The sequence below is a fragment of the Anguilla anguilla genome, chromosome 2 (genome assembly GCF_013347855.1).
Source record: "Anguilla anguilla isolate fAngAng1 chromosome 2, fAngAng1.pri, whole genome shotgun sequence".
Classification (NCBI taxonomy): Eukaryota; Metazoa; Chordata; class Actinopteri; order Anguilliformes; family Anguillidae; genus Anguilla; species Anguilla anguilla.
In genome coordinates, this window is record NC_049202.1 from 43,410,989 (window position 1) to 43,432,717 (window position 21,729).

At 41.8% G+C, this 21,729-nt stretch overlaps 1 protein-coding gene across 1 annotated transcript; it reads left to right on the forward strand.

The window, feature by feature from the left end:
• The first annotated feature begins 9,735 nt into the window (after window positions 1-9,735).
• Window positions 9,736-17,523, forward strand: prr35 (proline rich 35). Its single transcript, XM_035406617.1, has 4 exons — window positions 9,736-9,853; window positions 10,931-11,058; window positions 14,201-15,843; window positions 15,982-17,523. Exons 3-4 carry the CDS (start codon window positions 14,399-14,401, stop codon window positions 16,847-16,849), a joined length of 2,313 nt encoding a protein of 770 aa, XP_035262508.1. The 5' UTR covers window positions 9,736-9,853; window positions 10,931-11,058; window positions 14,201-14,398; the 3' UTR covers window positions 16,850-17,523.
• The last annotated feature ends 4,206 nt before the right edge of the window (window positions 17,524-21,729 follow it).

The following is a 21,729-nucleotide window of genomic DNA, read 5'->3' on the forward strand; positions in this document are numbered from 1 at the left end:
AGGTTTTTACACAAATTGCTCTCTGGTATGAAAGGCATGATACTGAGTAATGTCCTGGCTAGAGTCTTTTCAGTTCAGTCCTACCAAATGAGAGCTAGTTACTAACAACCAAACAGGCAAATACCCTTTTGCTTAAGATGTCTGCCCTGACTTTGGGAAGCTATGAGTTCAAGTCATGCCAAATACTTCACAGTTCCTGCCAACTTTTACACCGCTTGTAGTGTTGAGTTTCATTTAGTATAAGGACCTTGCATCACAGCAATGGTGTTCCAACCATCACAGAAATCAGCATATGCCCTAGCCCACTGAACCTTTACATGGCTTCCATTATAAACATGGAGGTTTGTGCGCACATCCAACCTCAGCTGGGCGTAGGAGCAGGAGGAAATAGCCAACTTTCAATTAGGAAAAGCTGTGCACATTGAGCTTTTTGCTCTCATATTTAATCCTGCAACCTTTTAACCAATACAGTCTTAATAAGGCAAACCATATATACAGGGACTAAAAGTTCAGTGTGCTGACAGTTTTTCTATTTTCCATTATAAATAGCAAAAACGGCCTTGTCTCAACCAAGCCTAACCAATCACTTTAACTTATATAAGACAGGCGTATTGTAAAGCAGGCCTTCGTGTTGACTTTTGTACACGAGAGATACGCAGTGCCTCAGTGCCCTTGCCTGTGCATTCCTGGTCCCTCCCTGGCTCTCGGCGCTGTGTCACTTTGGGCCTGCAGCATGAGACCGGGGGACACACACAGCTGGGCTCCTGGAGGAGTAACAGAGGAGCAGCCGTCAGCCTCCTTTCTCCCTGTAAAAATGGAGTGCTCCTGTCAGCCTCACCAGCTGTTTCTCCATAAGGAAGCTCGCCTTCGGTGTTGCTCTGGCTCTTACTTTCTGTTCTTCTGTGATCAGACATCTATTTACACACTGCTTTTTTTTTTTTTCCTCAAGGGACCCAAGTTCCAAGAAGGTATTTTAATGATGCACTTACACTCATATACTGCAACATGGCCCCTGCAAACCTACTGGGATGAGATGTAGGTCATGGCTCTGTCCAGTGTGAGGTTTCCATGCTGCTTCCAATTGATTTATAATAATGCACACAATCTCAATGGCAGTTTAATCACATTCCCTGTACATTCATGTATTGGCTCAGAATGCCACCATACCAATACTTGATCCTCAGATTATTTTTATGCCTTTAAAATCAGACACCCAAAAAAACAATTATTGTCTTATATTAAATGTACAGTACCACCTTCCTCAGAAGGAATACATACTTTTATGAAAATGATATAAACTACTTTTGCTGTCAGTTTTGTTAAACAATCACAACATATAAGCTAAATTAATCCATAGCCAGAACAAAGCTTGCATAGTGCCAGAGAATTTAGGAGTTTGGAATTACTCCTTTTTCATCAGATTAAATAGTTAAATAACAGGGTGTCCATTTTTTCAATGGAAATATTGTGTGTTATGTCCCCTCAGTTTGCTGCTCGCAACGCACACCCCTGCCCTTCCATAGACATTACAAATTCATATTTCACTCTGCCAGAATTGCTTCTCGGCACGCATGAGTGAGCATGCCTGTGCTCTCTTTGGTTTGTGAAGAAGGCTGCACTGTCAAAATAACATACTGTTCATAGCAGGGGAAAACTGAAGAAATGCTTACAGCATGTAGACATTGTTATGAGAAAACGTGATGCCATTGTATTGAACAGAGATGCTATGTGAGGAGCCATGTGTAGTATTGTCAGGTCAATGGTCCAGTTAAACCTAACAGTGATCCATAGACATATATACACAGACGCCGCATTGGCCGCTTCGGCCCCTTGTAGCGATACGTCAACGTGGCCGCCATATTGGTCCAGGCAAGACTGGCCTGTAAACAAAAACAAGTAAACGGGGGAGCTTTGGTTTTTCTGGAGAAAAAGCACTGTAACGTTTACATTTCTCAACCGATTTGAATGAGTCGTTTTTATATTCAAGGGTTTATGATCCACGTGGAGTACAAAAAAAAGTTTTATATCCAGTTACTTAGAATCTCGATGGTTAGGCTATAATCGCTGCTAGACGCTCAAGAGAGGAGTGTGTGTCAACGTTAGGTTTCATTAACTGAATTACTTACGTGGTGGACAATAATTCATTGTCATGAGGAATTGCCACAGTTAATTTTAACCTGGCAAGCTGGCTAGAAAGTAATATATGCGTTGCTAGCTAACTTGAGTAGGATTGTAAGCATCAAATAACCTTGATTGTAAGGCTAGCTTTGCTTGTTACCTACCTACAGATTTTTTCTTGCAAGTCGTGTTTTGAACGAATTAAACTGAACATAACCACAATAATTTTAGTTGAACATAGCTAGAAAACAAAGGGTTAGTATGAAACTATTTGGGGCAATTTGGACATTTAATATGTTACGTATTAAAATAATAAATCAAAACACAAATTTAATGTTGCAAGAAAACACTGGTAGTAGGGAGGACAATCGAAAAATTTATTTCCGGAAATTAACATAAGTATTGTGATTAAAATACCAGTTCAGCCTTAAATTAACGTATTGTGAAAAGCGATCGTACATATATGGAATATTAATGTGATATATTGGCTGTTTTTGTGGCCTTTTAGCTCGCACTTTCCCAAAATTCCATCAATGATAAGATCGGGACTCCGACGGCACCGAAAACCGATAGATTTCAATGAACATTCGACTGTTTACATTTATGGGGTTCTGAACCAGTGACATCATAATAACTCTTACTGGTTGATTTTACGCGGTCATTTATGGCAGTTGGTTCTCTCAGAATTCTGACTGATAGCCAGGTCAGTATTTTCACTGGACACTTGATACATCCCGACTTATAACTTCAAAGTCCCAAGTCATTTGTGAATGGTTTAAATGGATTTTGAAAGTAGACACTTCATGCTACAAGCATGCTAAGGGATTTGAGTGTGCTGTGAAGTTTAGGTAGCAAACAACAAGGCTGAATCCTTCTGACGTAATTTACATAGCGACTATATGCTCAGATCGCCTAGTTTCACTCACTACGGCCAAGCGGAATCGATAAGGTTTCAGAAAATATATGACTTTTAAAGATTTAATTCAATCTTCTACTGGGACTTTTGCCGTTTATCGAGGGTGTGACAGAAAATTTCGGTGCCGCTGACTATAATCGAATGTTTTTCACATTTACCGTTCGATTGACCAAGTACCATTCAAAGTACATTTTCATGGGTTAGTACTGTCAGATTGTGATAGCTACTTCACATTAACCCTGTACAGCGATCAATAAAGGCTAACAGCACAGTACCACTTAATTCTAGTAACTTCTATCACCACTGTAATTAACTAAAAAAAGGTAGCAAACGACCTTTTCTGTGAGAAATGTATTGTCAAGCTCACGCGCATACACTGCTGGCGACATTCTAAAGCTTCGTTTTGCCCTCCCTACTGGTAGCTAGTTACGTTTGTAAATGATAAATGATGCTTGCAATCCTACTCATGTTTGCTTGCAAGCCTACTCATGTTAGCTAGCAAGAATATAGAAAGAAATCAAGCTTGTTCTAATGAAAAACGTTTCAGCTAAAATTAATAATACATTCATTACTTTCTAGCCAGCTTGCCAGGTTAAAATTATTGTGGTTATGTTCAGTTCAATTCGTTCAGAATCAAAACACGACTTCGGTAACAACATCGGTAGGTAGCTAACAAGCAAAGCTAGCCTTACAATGAAGGTTATTTGACGGTTACAATCCTACTTAAGTTAGCTAGCAATGCATTTATTACTTTCTAGCCAGCTTGCCAGGTTAAAATTAACAGTGACAATTCCTTATGACAATGAATTATTGTCCACCACGTAAGTAATTCAGTTCATGTAAACCTAATGATGATACACATTGCTCTCTTGAGCGTCTAGCAGCGATTATAGCCTAACTATCGAGATTCTAAGTAACTGGAGATAAAACTTTTTTGTACTCCACGTGGACCATAAACCCTTGAATATAAAAACGACTCATTCAAATCGGTTGAGAAATGTGAACATTACAGTGCTTTTTCTCCAGAAAAACCGCAGCCCCCCCGTTTACTTGTATTTGTTTACAGGCCAGTCTTGCCTGGACCAATATGGCGGCGACGTTGACGTACGATCCAAAGGGCAATGCGGCGTCTATGTATATATGTCTATGACAGTGATCTGTATATATGTCTATGACAGCGATCTGTACTCAGACTGTGTTGTAGCCCATATCATCCCACCTCCACCTCATTTTGCACTAAATATCTGAACATTCTCCAGCAATCATTATGCACTCTGCACCTGCTGTTCCATCATGGAGGAATGGATTGGCCTCTCTTTAAACTTTGTGTTCAGGTTATGAGCTGGCCAATGACATGCCCAGTTTTTCCCGTAAACCAGGCTTTTCCCAGAGGTGTTTTTATTGGATAAACTGACCTTGTTGTGTGAGGCTGCTCTGAACTCAAGGATCTGCATGTATTGCAGCTGCAGACGTGAGTAAACTGGTCTACTCTAAAGAATCTTTTGAGCCAGGAAATGGACATTTCGACCATTCCTGTCCTTAGCAAGAGTGCATGGAACAAGGTACCCATAGCCACAGGTCAGAATTCCATGAAGACTGGCAAGATCATATCCACGTTTGCTTCTTGCTAATAATTCTTCCATATGCAAAGTGTGATGTGTGAGTAATATAAAAAGGATTTAGAAGAACTGTTGAAGTTTGGTCAATTGGTTGCCAGGAATCTGTTTGTTTATTACTTCTGAATACATTTCTTTGGCAATTCTAAACTTAATTTAGTGGGATTAAGCCTGACAGGCTGGCTAACTATCAAACATGGCTGTGAAGCAAACAAGGCCAGCTTCCTAGCACATTCATCTCGCTGACAATGACATGCTGCGCCATGAAATTTGTAGCAAGCTAGCTACACAGCAGTTATGTGAACAGCTGGTTATACAATTACAGGATACGGTGGCTTGTTTGCTGCTTAGTTTCATACCCTGCTAGCAAAATATATTGCCAACTAAATACACTTTTTTTTCATCTAGTTAGAGTTCAGTCATGGAATGGCTGTAGAAAGCTCATTAAATCTGAACCTTTTCAGGACCAATCTTGTGTGAACACTGGCTGCAAAATCAGCCAATATGAATTATTCTTTTATCTGCATTGTTTCTGCCAATGATAATGGAAGAACCCATTTCCAATACTAAAAAAATACAAAATTAATATTATTTTTCAACTCAACATCAATGTTTTTCAACACCGTCAACAATTTTCATTGATCAAAGAACATTAATTAAATCAGAAAGAAATGAATATTCAGTGTGTTTTCTTTTTTCTAGTTGAGTTTGCACAAGTGCTTATTCAATTTCCTTTCCCTCTGAATTCCAGCAACTGCGCTGTGCAGCTCCTGCACCAAGGAGTCGTGGTCCTACTGCAGCTGGTGCAGCTGGAGCAGCAGGCATAGGCAGGCCACACGCACCAGGATGGAAGCTGGGAAAGTGAGGAACATGCTGCCGACTGAAACCCTCCCCACCTGGGAAACACTACAGCCTCTTATGCATTTCACTGGCACTGGTATTGCTAGGGTTTGATTCTATCTGGACTGCGGGGCTCATAAACGTACTAAGAAAAAGCACCTCAGCTGGATGCCATTTTGCGGATGGGGTCAGTATTAACACTGCTGGGTACATGTGTGAAAGGCCTATCGCTGCAGTGTCAGAATCGTGAGATGCTGTGCAGTAAGGTTCAGAGAAAGGGCGGCGAGACTCTTACAGACAGGTGCGCTCGTTCCAGCCGTGTAACAGGAAGTCGGTGATCTCTGGTGTTCACTGAGCCGTGAGACACTGAGACACAGTGCAGGTGCCGGGCAGGGCAGAGGTAAGGGGAGGCGGATTTATACGCGGGGAACATGATGGCATCGGGAGTCTCAGGAGCACGCCCTCGCGTCTCCTCTCCCCACCCGTCAAACTTCGCACGGAAACCGACGTCTTCCTCCCTGGCGTCCCGGCTTCAGGAGCGGCCGTCTCCCCCTCTCGACTCGCCCGTCTCCGTCTCGCTCTCCTCTTCTTATTTCTCCTGATTTGTCAGGCGTCTCCTCGGCCCGCTCCCCCTGCTGTCACATTTGGTACAGATGGTTAGGCCCTATGGAGCAGGCTGTCACTCCCCATTTCCTCTGCCCTGCCTGACAGGAGGCCTGATCGCTTGTGAAGGGCCGACTCCAGTAGCACATGGACCCTGACATTTCCCAAAGGGCCCCGCAGACGCCTTCTACTGGACCAGAGGAAAGAAATGAAGAACCTGAAGACGACCCAGAGCGAGCCACAGGCGAAGAGAGAGAGAGAGGGAGAAAGAGAGGGAGAGACAGAGAGAGAGAGAAAGATAGACAGACGGTGAACTATCTTATGAGACACGCATCAGTCAGTGCCCCTGGTTCTGATCCCCCAGCTCATGTCAGTAACCTATCTGCTGCCCCGGTGCCACTGCACTAATCACATCCCTGGGAGATTGCAGGGCCACTTCCTGTGCCAGGCAGCCAGGGCAGGGTTTGTCATCCCAAGCGGAGCAGAAAGCCAACATCTCTCTTCCCTTCCACCTGTGTTAGGCTCCGTGCTCTGAGACAGAGCTCTGCAGAGTCAAAGCCTTACCCAACAAATGTGCATTTACGCATGCACACACTCACGCACGCATACACATACACATACACACACACACACAAACACACATGCACACACACATACACACACATACACACACACACGCATGCATACACACACACACACACAAACACACATGCACACACACATACACACACACGCACACACTCACGCACGCATACACACACAAAAAACACACACATACACACACGCATGCACACACACACACACACACACATATGCACTCTCCCATGTTGCCAAAGACACACACAGAAGCGCACATACACATTCATATATACACACAGCAAAAAAGACACACACACACATACACAGACACACTTTATTAGGTCAACAACTATCCGCACCCCTTTCAGAAATGATTGCATGCTGTCCTGGTTCCTCACTGTAGCATGATGCAAGGTGGCAGACAGGAAGGTACAAACAAACAACAGGGAATGAGACTTCCTTAGAATAGAACATGCACGTTATAAAATGGCCAAGTAAAAGAATACCATAACCTATCTGAACTCCACAGAGTGAGATACTCTGCCTGTTGAATACCAGTGCTACTTATGCTATAGTGATTGGAGTACAGGAGTCTGGACATAATGGGGCACTACATTAGTTGCTGCTTTACATCTACATGGCTGAGGTCTCCCTCATGAGTTACAGGTACAGACCAAGACTGGAACAGAGGAAAGAGAGGACTAAATGGAGACTAACATCTGATACTCAATATGGCCATGGCAATCCTAGAATAACCTGGCATGTATGTGATGTTGGGAAATGAAGTCTCAAGAGTTCAGATACGCAGTAAGTAAACCACAAAAGGTCTGCTCATGTGTCACTGATTTCAATTAATGTGAAACAAAAGTGAAAAAGGCAAGGAAATTGAAGTCAATTACAATAATAGCTATTACTGTAGGGTTTTACTGTAGCACTGATGAAACATAACCAGCCTAGGTATATAAAAACCAAAAGTATAAGCTTCACTCTGCACTTCACTGTTTTGTATTAGCCATGCTTATCAATATATTTTTCTATCTCGGTATCCTTATATTTATCTTTGTTTGGTTTGAGTGTAAGTATCTTTATTTATTTTTGTCTTACTACACATGAGTCATTGCCTTGGTGTACACTCTTGCCTTGCAGTTTCAGGCTCATATTATGATAAATATATCCACAGCTGTTTCAGAATGCACACTACTCCATAACTAGACTCATTTGCACTGGTGGAGGCGCCAACTAATCAGCCATTGCTGTGCGGCTTGGCGTACTGTAAGGAATCAAGGGAGAGACAACGGGGAGTGGGTACATGTTGTGCTAGATAAATGTATATCGCCATGTAGCCACATAAGGATCAAGAATCAACATGACTCTGAATAAATACATGCAGCTCTCCGCTTGTCTGACAGAAGCTCCCGAATGGTGGGGGGGGGGGGGGGGGGTCTCCATTACACCAGCCCTCTCAGCTAGAACACTGTGACAAGCAAACTGACAGATGTTCTGGGCTTTCACACGCTGAAGATTGACAATGAGTTTTTTGTTTACTTGCACCTTAGTTTTCCCTGTTAATGCCTCCCTTTCAAGTGCAAAATGTAATTCTCTGCAATTATTCCATTATCAATTTTGATTATTGTTTATGAATAATTTGCCATTTCAATCCTTTATGCCATGTCTGTGGTACATTTTCTCTGCCTCTTAAGATTCTTTCCTTTATTTAGAAAAATGATGTAAAGGTGGGTTTTACCTGAGAATTTTAAACATACTGAGGTAACTGCACAGTGATTACACTGCCCTGCCAGTTGGTTGCACAACAACTTACTTTCCACAACCCAAGGGCAATTTTCTCTCAAAGCAGTCAAGATTATCAAACATGGGATCTTCAGCTAATATCATTAAAAATGCAACCCTTTTAATTAATTTATTGAGGTAGATTTGGAGAAATTTCTGATGAAACAAGAACCTAGTGAGATTTTTCATCAGAGAAGCAAAACTATCCAGTAGAATATGCATGACTGAACTGACAGGAGTACGAATCCACTGCAGAGGTCCTCAAGAGGGGAACTGGTCCACTCCTGTTTTAATACAAATAGTGGTGTGCATGTCGTTTTACACATTATTTGACCCGTAGCCGTGTATTTTTACTTGCAATGTATACTGTTCATTTTTTCGAAAAGCCGAAATGGAGCATTGTATCTGGAGTGTTGGAATTATGTGACGGGTATGGTGAATATTCATGGCCTTTAAGAAGCCTTAATTGAAAGAGAATTAGGCAAGCCGAAGCAAAAACCATTCTCTGTTAGATTTAGCTATATACATTCATATTTCTTTTTTTCTATTAATTTCTTTTAGAATTGAATTATTTTTATGTATCGGACCATCGTGCACCAACACAAAGACATCACACGTGGGCATGCGTGCGCGCACACGCACACAAACACGTAGCTGAGTGATGAATCGACTTGAGTCAAATTATCCCTCTGTAACGTGACGATATTTAATGTAATTCATATTTGAGGTTTTGAGACTGCGATACTGCGGATTTGAAAGAGGACACGATACGTTTCTGCATCCATTGTCAAGTTGAATACACATTTCACTGCTAGCCGGGCTCAGGTCAGCCTGTGTTGTCTCCCACTCAGCGCCGAGCAACCGCCTAAATTTACCACACTGGACGCAATCCAGAAGCACTGACGTCGAATGTGCGGTGTGTCGTGCCAGGTATCCTACTAGAGTGTTAACTTTGATCTACATGAGTTTTCTTTGCTCCGAGAATTGTATATTTGAATAAAAATGTTGGCGCACATGGGACTGAGAGGAATGACCTCTGCTCATGGAATTCTGTCCATAAACTGAAGTTGTATAAGAATGGCTTAGCAAAAACAAGTTTTCGCGAGACAGCTTGCCGTACATGGCGCCAACCTACCCCACTTTTAACGAAAGACAGCAGTAGCCAGCAGTGTGGAAGTCGTTACTGTACCGTAGCTGCGAGGTAAAAACCACATGTGACAATTCCATATAGGGAAGATGGAGCAGCAGTATTGTAGAGCCCCAAGGCATAGCTCCGAGTCAATATATACCTCGCACAAACACTGGCACAGTCTCAGTTGAGCGGGGTAAGCGCTGTCCGCTCAGCACCTCCACACATCAGACCGACAGGCAGGCGCACTTGGGCACATAACAGGTAAGATTAACGGATGTTACTTAAAGTAGCCTATTTGCTGGCATAGTGCACTTACATGAAGTCTCTTATCTAACGAAGACTGAGAATGGTAGCTCAGATGGTTTGGGTAGAGAGGTTGTTATTAAATTAGCCTTTTTTATCAATTGGCCTTGTTCATTTGAAGCTCCTCGGTTATTTATTCTTATATGTGAGTATTTTTCCATTTCCACCGGATTGACATGCTCGTTAAGTGACGTTAAGTTAGTTGCGTTTGTTAAGTAGGCTTCGGATGAAACAGCAAAAATGACAAAATACAGAACAGCGGTAAAACGCATCTTGACAGTTTAAAAAAAAAAAAATTCTTGCCGAGTTTGTTGTTAGTTTATACGACATGCCATTTTGTTGAGATAATCATTATTTTCTGAGACTGTTCTGCTAGCAGTAGAATTATTAGTATTGTTATTATTAATCATTATAATAATAATAGTACATACATACATACACTGTATTAAACTGAAAAAAGGGTTGGCTGTATTCTGATCATTTTTGTTTCTAATAAATGTATTGGCGACATAAAAATTGTACAGATGCACTTTTTCAAGCATTGCTGCACTATTAATTTTAAGCATGTGTAGAAACTCATCTTTGTCTTCTATGCCTAATGATTTATCTTTTTCAGAAATTATTTAGGTAATATATAAATGTACATATGTACGGGGTATTATATTACAGTCATAAACATTCACTGGAAATGTGTGCGTATAAATTTAAATAGGTGTTTCCCTAAAGTAAATGCTCAAGTTTGTTTTACTCTGCAGAGACATTGACTGAATAAGTGCATTGTTCATAATTAACTATTAATTAACAAATGCATTGTTTGTAATTACTTGTATTTATTCATATAATTTGACTTCAATTTATTCATTCTTTTCAGTTGTTATTTCTCTGAAGATATGTCAACATTATATTTCACAGTTAATGCAACGCTCAAATAAGACACTGAGTGAGAGTGTGAGGGACAGAACTTATCAAACTTGTCATCAGTGGTGTAATCCAGAAATACGCTCTTTGCTTTACTTGCTTTATTTTGTCTTGCAGGAAGTCACATTGGTCTCTCACGCACGGCTGTGTCACCCTCTCTTTCAGCTCAGAGTCAGAGACAAAGGTGACTGATGGAACACTGACAGGGTCCTGGACCGCTGGATTTCAGCTGACCCCAGTCTGAGGTACTGTGAATATAACAAACCAATAATTACATTCATATAACAAAACAATAATTACATTCATTTAAATAAAATTATATACATTCCGGTTAATGACCAGTCTCAGTCAGCCATTTATCACTGAACTTCACGGGTTTTTATTTATTTTTATTGAAGTCCTGTTTCTTGTTCTGTGATTTGTGCAATTTGCTAGCAAAGTACATTATACATAAAGTTTTTATTATTATTATTATTATTATTATTATTATTTACCTTACTGCTGATTACTACTTATATCTAGTGTATTACCAGTTCAATTACAGAAAATAGTGTGCAAAAAATGACATATCACCGGGAGACTAAAATCATAATTTCAACCTTCCAAAATTAAAAAAAAAATGCAAACCATATTAGATATGAGAATTCATTGGTCTTAATGATGAATATATTAGAGTAGGACATGTTCAGTTAGAACAGGAAATTAACAAACACATGACCTTGGAAGAAATGGTTTGCAATGATGAGCATTATTTTAACATATAGCTGTCTCATCTAAAAAAGATTAACTTTAAAAATCCAATTAAGTTAGTGATTTAAGATTTATTCACATGAATTAATCAGTAATTCCGTATTTTGTGTATTTGGGAAGACAATGAAATGTGACTATGGTGAGATTTATTTGCCGTATAGACACTGCCTCTTACTTTCTCACCCCCATTGAATTTGTCATTTGTTAGGTCATGATTGCACATATTCTGCCAGTGCTTTTAGTGTGGCCAACCTTCGTAATTGAAGCGATTGATATTTAACCAGGGCCGATCAGCGTTGTCCGTACACAAGCCCTAAAAGCTTAAAACAAGGCTTGAGGCTCTGAAATCAGTAAGTGAGGGGGAAAGAGAGATGCCGAGCTGGGGGGAGGGGAAAGGGGGGGAAGGGGGCGACTAGCCGCTAATAGTGTCCAGCAGTGAGAAAAATCAACTGTAAAAATGATTTTTATTGATCGGGTCCTAATAGCGGCTGTTTGGCTCCAGTTGAGGGCTGAGTGCAGGTCAGGGAGCTGCGGGGCAAAGAGGCGAAGGTCAGGCCTCTCTGAACCAGCAAGGCTGCAGGCCTGCCACTCCTCGTTAGACTGACACTGCAGCCTCGTCCCCGTAGTGTAACCCTTTTAAGAGGAAGTCTTTTCTGACATTCTAAGTCAGTGTTCTAGAACTCCGTTGCTTTCAATTACCAGTATTGATTGTGACATCAGCATTAGAATGTTTAGTTAAGAACATTCTAATCACATTTTTGTAACCTTACCCCTTAAAGGGTTAAAAACAGCCCCTCGCTCAATGCAGCCATCACAGTACCTTGTTAGATACCACTGCTGTGTGCTGCTTCAGAACTTTGCAGAACAAATTAGGGAAAAATCCACAAAGTGAAAGAAATACCACACTGGCTGTTGTAAGAGATAAAAGAAGGCTTGAAATTGTTGTTATTCCTTATCATGGACCTTCAATATTGTTGCGGGCTTTCTTCCCAGAATAACCTGGGGAAAAAGAAAGTGAAATCTCACAGCAGGTTCTTTTATGTGCTCTCAGATTCTACCCAGAAGGATAACCCTAGGGTTGGGTTATTAAAGAATAGGAAGGACAAAAAAGACTTTCTGTTCTATATATAATCTTTTTTTACCAACTGTTGAGAGAACAGTTGAGAGTCATGGTGTGTTATCGTATTGAAAACAAAAATTTTAATGTGCAACTGAAACATTGTAGCTTTAATGGATTTTATTATCATTGCAATTTTATTATGTAGTGATTAATGTAATTGATATCTAAACAGTATGTCTGTATATTATAGAAATGGCTTTTTTCAGTATATGGTCACTGATTGTGATATGGTAAAAGTGCAGAGTGATTTTTTAAATGAACAAAAGAAAGAGTATATCAAGCACCATTTAGATGTTTGACAAAACTGCCCTGGCATTTAATCCACATGGCTCTATTATTCTTTATACCTTTAGGCAACATGGAAGAATTATACAATGGTAGGAGGTCAAATGTGTTACACTTAATTATCACATGAGGACATTCACGCTTGTATATTAATTAAATGTGTTTACACCAAACACAAGGCTGTTGTCAATATTCTAAATTACTTCTCAGTGGATGATTTAGTATTCTTTATCTATAAAAAGGAAAATTAATAAGATTATATATTTTCTTATGCTGGTTTTAATCACCCACAGATTGATTTTATCTTTCCTCAAAATTGGACCCCATATGTAAAACTTGAAAGTTCGGCAGTTATGACAGACAAAAAAATCAAAATAGATGCCACAAAAGGCAGCCTGCATGTTTTGGTGCAGGGGCCTCCAATTAAAAAAATGTAAGCAGACATTCCAAAGAAAAGGGTGTCGCGATGCAAATATAATTAAGTAGGTGAACAGCATTCTGGCAAATAACGCGTCCGGTTCTGCGGAAATCGCGGTAAATTACGGCACTGAGCCCTGACCCAGATCCTACCGCTCCGGCACTAACGATGCCCCATAGGCGTGGTGCCAGGCTTTCATTAGCTGCCGTCCTCCAGAGACCCACCCCCCGCGCTCCCCTCCGCACCGCTCCTCGGCGGCCCACCCTGGCCACACGGCGCCCAGAGCCGGCCTCTGGGGACTCTGCCCCGGCACGATCCCCGTAACACCAGGGCTTAGCGGGGAGGGCCCGCTGCACAGGTGCAGAGCACCCTCAGGGCTGCCTGCTCGGCCCCCCAGCCGTAGCCCTGCTAGCGCCTGGTACAGCACTGGAAATAATTGGTTCTGGCAGGTACAGTGAGAATAGAGAGGCACAGGCCTCCCCGCAGATAGGTTACTAGCAACTCTACTCATGCAGACAATGCATACTGCAGTCGCAAACACAGACTTGCATTAATAGACACATCCACATACTCGCATAGCTGCAATGCTAAGTCACTCTCCAACCTTTTTTTGCTGTTTCTCTTTATTTATATTTTTTATACATTTGGTATCAGACCTCATTTGCATTTGTGTCTCAGTTTTAAATTTTGCTTTCAGTCAGTGTCACTGCATTGTTCAGGTGGTTGTTTTGCCAATTTGTCTCAGGTGGAATTTTGATACCAGTACATTTTCACTATCTTAATCTTGGGTTTTCTCTTTCTTCCTACAATTCAGATCTCAGAAGCCAAATCAGAGAGGCACATCACATCTCAGTTCAGCTAGATCACTGTCAGTATTAAAACCCAGAAATCAGCTCACCTGATCTCACCATCCAGGCAAATGCATCAGCCCACTTGGTGCTGATCTCTCTCGCCCCAGAGCTCACAGGAATAAACTGTTCTCAGCCTCACGCTCACTGAAACCTCACCAGCCATGTCTAAAGAGGATCTTGCCTGCAAGTCCAGCTCTGTCTGCAAACACAAAGAACGCAAGCCCAAGAAGCCCCATTACATCCCGCGGCCCTGGGGGAAGCCCTACAACTACAAGTGCTTCCAGTGTCCCTTCACCTGCATGGAGAAGTCTCACCTGTACAACCATATGAAGTACAGCCTGTGCAAGAACTCCCTGTCCTTACTGATTGAGTCCGATTGGCCGTACAAGAAAGGAAATCTCCTGCATCCTGAGCAGCTCCGCCCACTGCAGCAAGGGCCCCGCCTCCGAGGAGGGAACCGGGATGAAGAAGAGCCCTTTTCAGGTCTTGAGGACCAATCAAAAAAACATAAGTCAAGGGTGACTTTTGCTGGGGAGGATCTGGAAGAGGGAGAAGAACATGCGGATCGGGATTCAGCTCATGGAGAGGGAGCAGAAGAAAGCCAAACCACCAAAGAGATGAGTGATGAACCCAACAGCCCTGTCAGGGGTGGTGCAAAGAGATGTAAGCAGCCAGAGACTGATTTCCTGATCACTGATGTCTTCTCCCTGGAGGACCATCTCCTCAAAGGTCGCTCAGTCGAGGTCGAGGCAAAGTTAAAGCACTACAAACTCTCCAAGACCTGCCTGACCAGTCCCAGGCTTCTCTCTGAGCAGTGGGGTCTATTGGCCACCAGTCAAAGGAAGGCTAAATCAGAAACCACACCCCCTAACACTGGCTCTATACCCTGTTACCCTCCACCTCCATCCTTCGCTGACTGCCAGGATCCACCTGGAGTGAACCTCTCGGTCCTGGGGGTGAGCTACCCATTGAGCCCAGGCCTCTTCTCCTATGTCAACCCCACAGTCCCTGGTGCTGCCTCCACTCATGCCCAACTCACCCAGCTCCCCTTCCTGGCTTCTGCAGCACAACTCATGCACCCAGCCTCCAGCACGCTCCCACACACGGACAGGGCCCTCCTGCCTCCACGCTTCTATTACCCTCTCCTCTGTGAACATGCATTCGCATCAGCCCAGGCGGATGCCAGCAAGGGAGTCAAACCTGCCCTGTCTCCTCCGGCTAACATCGACCCCAAATCCCCACCTAACTTCCCACCCAAGATCAACCTTTGGAAGGTCCCTGCACTGCGTCCCAGTCCCATGGCTCCCTCTGCTGCCTGGGCATCTCAACACCATGTTGCCATGTCCCCAGAGGTCAGTTACAGAGCTGTGGAGAAAAAGCTTCAGGCCTTAGGCAAGGAGAGTAAAAATAGCTGGAGTCTCAGACCTACCCCAGATATGCCCTCAGTTAGAGAACTGGCCTGCAAGAGGACAGGGGTCCCACTTGAGACCCTCGAGGGCCCATCAGAAAAGAAGGCTCAGCTGGGGTATACCCTCGATGTCTTCAAGAGCATCCATACCCCCTCATCTATCTCTGGAGCCACCAATAAGCTCCTCCACCATAACAGGTAGGTATCAAATGGTTCCTTCTTTTATATGTTGTGAATTTTTTTTGGTGGGACAGTACATATTTGAATGAGATCAGTCACCTTTTTAATGAGCAATTTCCTTAAATGCTGTTGTTCTTTCATTTTCTCTTTCCTTAGTTTTCGGACTGTCCAGCAGCAGTCTAGGTCTGCGGAGGAGTGGCACTCAGACGTGATGAAGAGTCCCCCAGAGAGTCTTGGGGGTGAGATGCCACCTGCTCCAACAACAGGTAAAGTAACTGGAAGAGCTGGCTGCCATGAAGATGAGAGGAAGACACCGGTGGAGCAGGATTCAGAGTCAGCAGCAGTGCTGCTTAAAGACCTCTCCAAGGCCCTGCAGGAGTACCAGGATGCTGAGCACAAGATCGCTCACCTGGTGAAGCAGGACACACCGGGGCAGCACCACCTCTGGGAGCACCTGTGCAAGATCCGCAGTGAGCTCTCCCACATACATCAGGCCCTCGAGAAGACAGCCCGCCAGAATGAAGGACCCCTGGATTTGTCTGTCAAGAAGGATCTGGGAATGATGGGAGAGGGAGGCAGTCAGTGCACAGGGGAAGCTACAAAGGGAGGTGTGATTGGAGAGACAGAGGAGGATGAAGAGGTGGAGGAGGAGGAGGAAGAGGAGGGAGAGGGAATTGAGAAACAGGGGGAGACAGAGTCTTTGGAAAGCCGTAGACAGTCACTGGACATCCTGATCAAGATGAACCGAGCAGGGCAGTGTGAGAACGGCCTGGGAGCCATGGTGAAGGCTGAGGTGCTTTCCCCTGGTGCTCTGGGACTACGCCCCACTCCTCCAGAGGTACTGTGGCCGAGCCAGACCACTAAGTGCGAGGCTGACTCCAGCGTGCTTCTGTGCCCTGACGGACGTCCCTTGGTTTTCACTGACTTCACCCCCAGTGCCAAGACCCCAAAGATGACTTCATCCAGAGAGCGGCTCGGGGAGACACTGTGCCCCCCTAGCCCACTTATTGCTACTGACTCCTAGAGCTCCCCAATCTGACAAAAACTCAACATTGGTGGCCATGACTCGTGGCCACTGTCTTTCTTTTTATTTTGTTGAAGGACTTCAGAGTCAAAGTCCAGCACCTTAGATGTACAAACGTTGGAAATCTATGAGAAAAGAAGCAAGGACGTTTGTTGCACTATAAACTGGTAGTCTTGTACATATGGTAATCCTGGAAAGACTGACTTCTTTTTATTTTGTCAATGAAACTGATGACATTTCTAGAGCCTTGAGCCTTGCCATGGACAATTAAATGTCTACTTTAATGTTCCCCAATGCTAATGGCTTTGCAAACAGACAATCAGTCAAGCTGAGTTGTATATAATGTAATTAGAATTAAATTACCGAAAAGCAGAGTTTTATGATTTCTAGTTTGAAATTTTGTGGATTTTAGAGATTGCATTGCAGAATTATTTCATTGAACTGGCACATGTAAATAAAATGTGAAGCACTTCAGATTTATGAAACAGTCATTTGCGTTACAATAAATCAAGAGTTCATCCAAGTCTATTACTCCTATCTGGTCATGTTATAGGAAATAAATCTCAGATCATTGAAACCTCAAAGGAGATTAACAAATGCGCTGTACAGACCAGATGTTAAATATCTCAACTCCAAAATCAAGCTCAGTTTGCACACACTGTGACATCTCTAATTCAAAATGGACATTATGTTTATTTATTTATTTATTTATTTATTTATTTATTTATTTATTTGTTTATTTATTTATTTGTTTATTTATTTGTTTGTTTATTTATTAGTTTTCAACATACTGTTTCTTCTCCACTAACACAATTACTGTCACTGCTTCTTAGTTGTCAGAGTGAATATTTAATAAACCTTTAATGATTGTGTTCCATTTGTGTTAAAAACTGAATTCATTCATAAATGAATTTAAAGCCGCTTGTGTGTAACTGTCAAAACACTGCAAAACTGTTTCTGCAATGTTAAGAATAATTGAGTATGCTGGTAGTATTTTTAACACTACCTTTATTTTCTATAAGCCATTAGTTGTAAGAAAATAACAAATTACTTATTGCCTTCTTAACTTACAAAAATAAAACATTGGGAGAAGAGCTTTTTATTTACTGTCAAATGACCATAGACTGATGTGTTAGTTCAGCAACAGAAGATTATGGATTGCCTGGTTACATAGATTAAGATATTGTGAAGATAATAAAAAAATGACAATGCCACTAGTCAGTGTTAAGTAAAACCCACAATGTAGATGTACATGGTCCTTTCAATTACCACAGCCTATATAAAACTGGACTTTGATTATGTTTGTATAACCCCACATAAATGCAGACAGACATAGAAGCAAGCATTTCAGAACCCACCTCTCGGCACAGTTGTTACATTAAAACATTCAAAGTTTCTAACCTTTAAACATTACACCGAATATCTTGCTGGAAACAGTTAATCAAGCTGTATAAAAATGATAACATTATACTTTTAAAATGAACAGTGATAAGTGACATTTCACATGGTGGCTTAACAATTCATAAGCGGTTTCAATTTACACATTCGAGTGTCCATAACACACCTATGAAAACCAAACAAGCACATGCACGTGTCCATGTGTATATACAATTTTTAAAGCGATATAAATTCAGACCACAGGTTTTCAACAGGGTTTAAGTCAGTAGGCTAAGATAGCTACTGCAAAACATTAATGATGCTTTCACAGAATGATTTCTGTTGATTTTGAGGTATGTTTGACATCATTGTCTTGTTGGAAGATACCACCTTTTTTCATCAAGGGTGTCAGTAGTCCTGAACCTGATTGTGTGCTCGTACGCGTGTGCGTGTTTATGTGCGTGCATGTGCGCGTGCGTTTGTGCGTGCATATATAAATGCACTGACCTGTGAGGAGAGAGTGGGTGATGCAAAGTAGCGCACTTGGAGTTTCAGGTTTTGCATATGTGTGGCGGCTCGGCACCCGGAGCTACGGAGGTCAGGCAGGGCTGCCACAGTCGCGCCACCGCAGCCGTGGGTGAGCGGCGTTTCCTAATGCACACTGGCACAGCGTTTAGCTCTCCTCAATATCGGCAATGACAACATGGAGCAAAGGATGCAAAAGGTGAAGCTGGTCCCTGAGCAAAAATGTCTGCTTTGGGTTCACCTGTCCCTGGGTCCACCGCGTCCTCAAATGTCAGTGCCCTGGGCAGGCTGTCCAGGATCGGCTGAGGATGGTTTGTTACTGCTGAGACAAGCAGTGCAGGGGGCACCCTGCTGTTCTCTGCCCATACCCTCACTCCAGGGCACCACCAGAAACTACAATGATTCCTTTTATATGTCTGTGGTCTCCCCAGTGAGGTCAAAGATGGCTGTCTGTTGTTTTGGTCATCCTTCCCTTTTTACAGAGTGCAAACCCTTCTGTGGACTGGCAATCGCAGCATGTCTGTTATTCTGTGTTGTTCATGAACTAAGTTTGACCTCTGTATATGTTTGGGTAGATTTAGACATTTTTGTGTGACATGCGGTATGTTTTTTTGGCTGGACCGCAACAGCGGGACCAGCCCTACAAACGCGGAAGTCTGTGACTGAGTCACTGAGTGATGAAGTTACACCATTGGTCGGCCGGATGAAATGTGTACTAGGTTTTGACCTGGTCTTGTTTTCAATGTACGAAATTCAGCAAATACCTCAGTAAATCGTCAAAACAATAAACATACTAATATCTTAGTTTGCAGGCCTTACAACATTAACAGTTTCCACAAAGGAAGATTTTATTAACAATAATCCTTCAAGAATTTTTTCTAAATTTCCACCAAAAATTCCATCCAATAATCGTATCGTATGCCAAACGTGATGTTGTATAAAGCCTCATTGGCCAACAGAAGCTACAACCACACTGTAGGAACCCGTTTTTTAACGGTTACATTTTTTTTTTTTTTTTTTTTTTTTGCATTTTACGCTTGCATTACTTATTTCTAAATGGGTCTGTGAACAGGCACTGCAGCGTCTGTTATCAGGTAAGCAAGTAGCCTAATGATAAGTAACAAAAAATAAATAATAATTATGCAATGATTGGCGAAAATGATAAAATGATACTGCGTTAAAACAACGCAAACTTGTGCAGTCCTTATCGACGGGACAGGACATGAACCTTTTAATTCTGTCATTGTCTACAGTGAATTCAGTTATTATTGTTTCATTTTAACCTTTGACCGAAAGTCAGTTAATTAAACTAGATTTGCAATATACTCAGTGTGCCAAGTTCTTCCTTTATTAACCTTTGAAGGCTTAACATAGATGACTGAATATATTTTCTGCTCGAAATCAAAATAATATGTCAATTTTCTATTATTCAATATGGTCTTCTCATTTGAGTAATAGGCTTCTGTAATAAGTAGAACTGGGGCCTGTATAAGAAAATATATTCTAGGTTTTATCGAATTTTTATTTAAGAAAAATCGATCGAATGAAACCTCGTCTATTTTTAAGGGAATTGTTCATGAATATTTATCTGCTTTCAAAAGGATGTTTATGTGTCAAAATGTAAATCTTTCCAAAAAGGTAGGATTATGGGTGTAGCACAACGAAGCGCAACATATTTGATTAAATGTCTCGTGCTGTTTTCCCACTTCAAGAATGAACGTAGCGCTGCATAGGAAACGTAATGGTCCTAATTTTGTATGTCCACAAGATGGCAGCATAACAACAAAATTTATTGAATTTATGGCGCCTCGAATCTCAGGGGCGTTTAAATGAAGCCGGGGAAAATATAGATGGTCTATTTGAATTGCGTTAATCACATTTAAAAGTAGTACGGGCGTCAATTTTCGTTTCCATCAAAAATAAGAATCATGTTGGTGCTATTTGTTAGTTAGTTTGTTTGTTTGGTTGGTTGTTTGGTTGTTTATACTTTGTTCAGATAAGTTGAAGCAATTCTGAAAGAACTTAAACTCTTGTTTAAAATAAGTTTAACTCATCAAGAGGCTGACAGAAATAAAAACCTACACACACAGGGACCAAGTTGGAAACCCCTGGCTGACGTTATATATTGTGCGCATGTTGCTGTCTGTTTGTATTTAAGGTCACACACTTAGCAAGATGAATATTTATAGGAAATATTATCTTTTTTTGCCAAATTTGTATTGCAACTGTCACTTACCATGTTTACCCATTACAATATTTTAAAAATATTTATAAAGATATTTAACCAAAAAATCTAAATGTCTGTATAATGTACATTCCTTTTAAAAGAGAAACTTAAAAGAAAACTTGCATTAAAGACAGAAATTCACTGTTTTATGTCTGTTTTTCACAATATTGGTAGTGTTACACATTTGTAAATGCTGTGTCAAAATGAATATTACCGTTGAATATTAGTCATTAATTAATCTATCTATAATTACATTATATATTAGAATATGTGTTAGGTGGAATGGGACTTCTTGATATTCTGATGCCGGCCTCATTGATTCTACCAAAATAACAGTAAAAATACCCCTCAAACCACAAAAATGTCCTGAGGAAATTGATTCATAGCAGCGAGAGAGTTACTGCAGGAGCAGGGCTGTGGGCAGTGGGGCCGGAAGGTTACAGCAGGTGTACGTAAGCCCCTAATAATCCCCTTTAAAGATGTGTCACAGGCTTCAGATCGTACTGCTGTTTTGCAAGTTTGAAGGTTCTGGCCGTTCTTTGGAGTCGAGCATCAATCCGACCAGATAAAAGGAGAACACCCAAAGCTTTGGGCGGGCTGCGGGGTGCTTGGGGGTGGCCACAATTAGCATTGGTATGACTAGTACCAGAGACTCTGAGAAAGTCATTTTCACTTGGGCTTGTGGGAAAATATGAAGGGTGGGGCCAAAGTCAGAGAGAGAGAAAGAGAGAGAGAGAGACAGATCATGGAG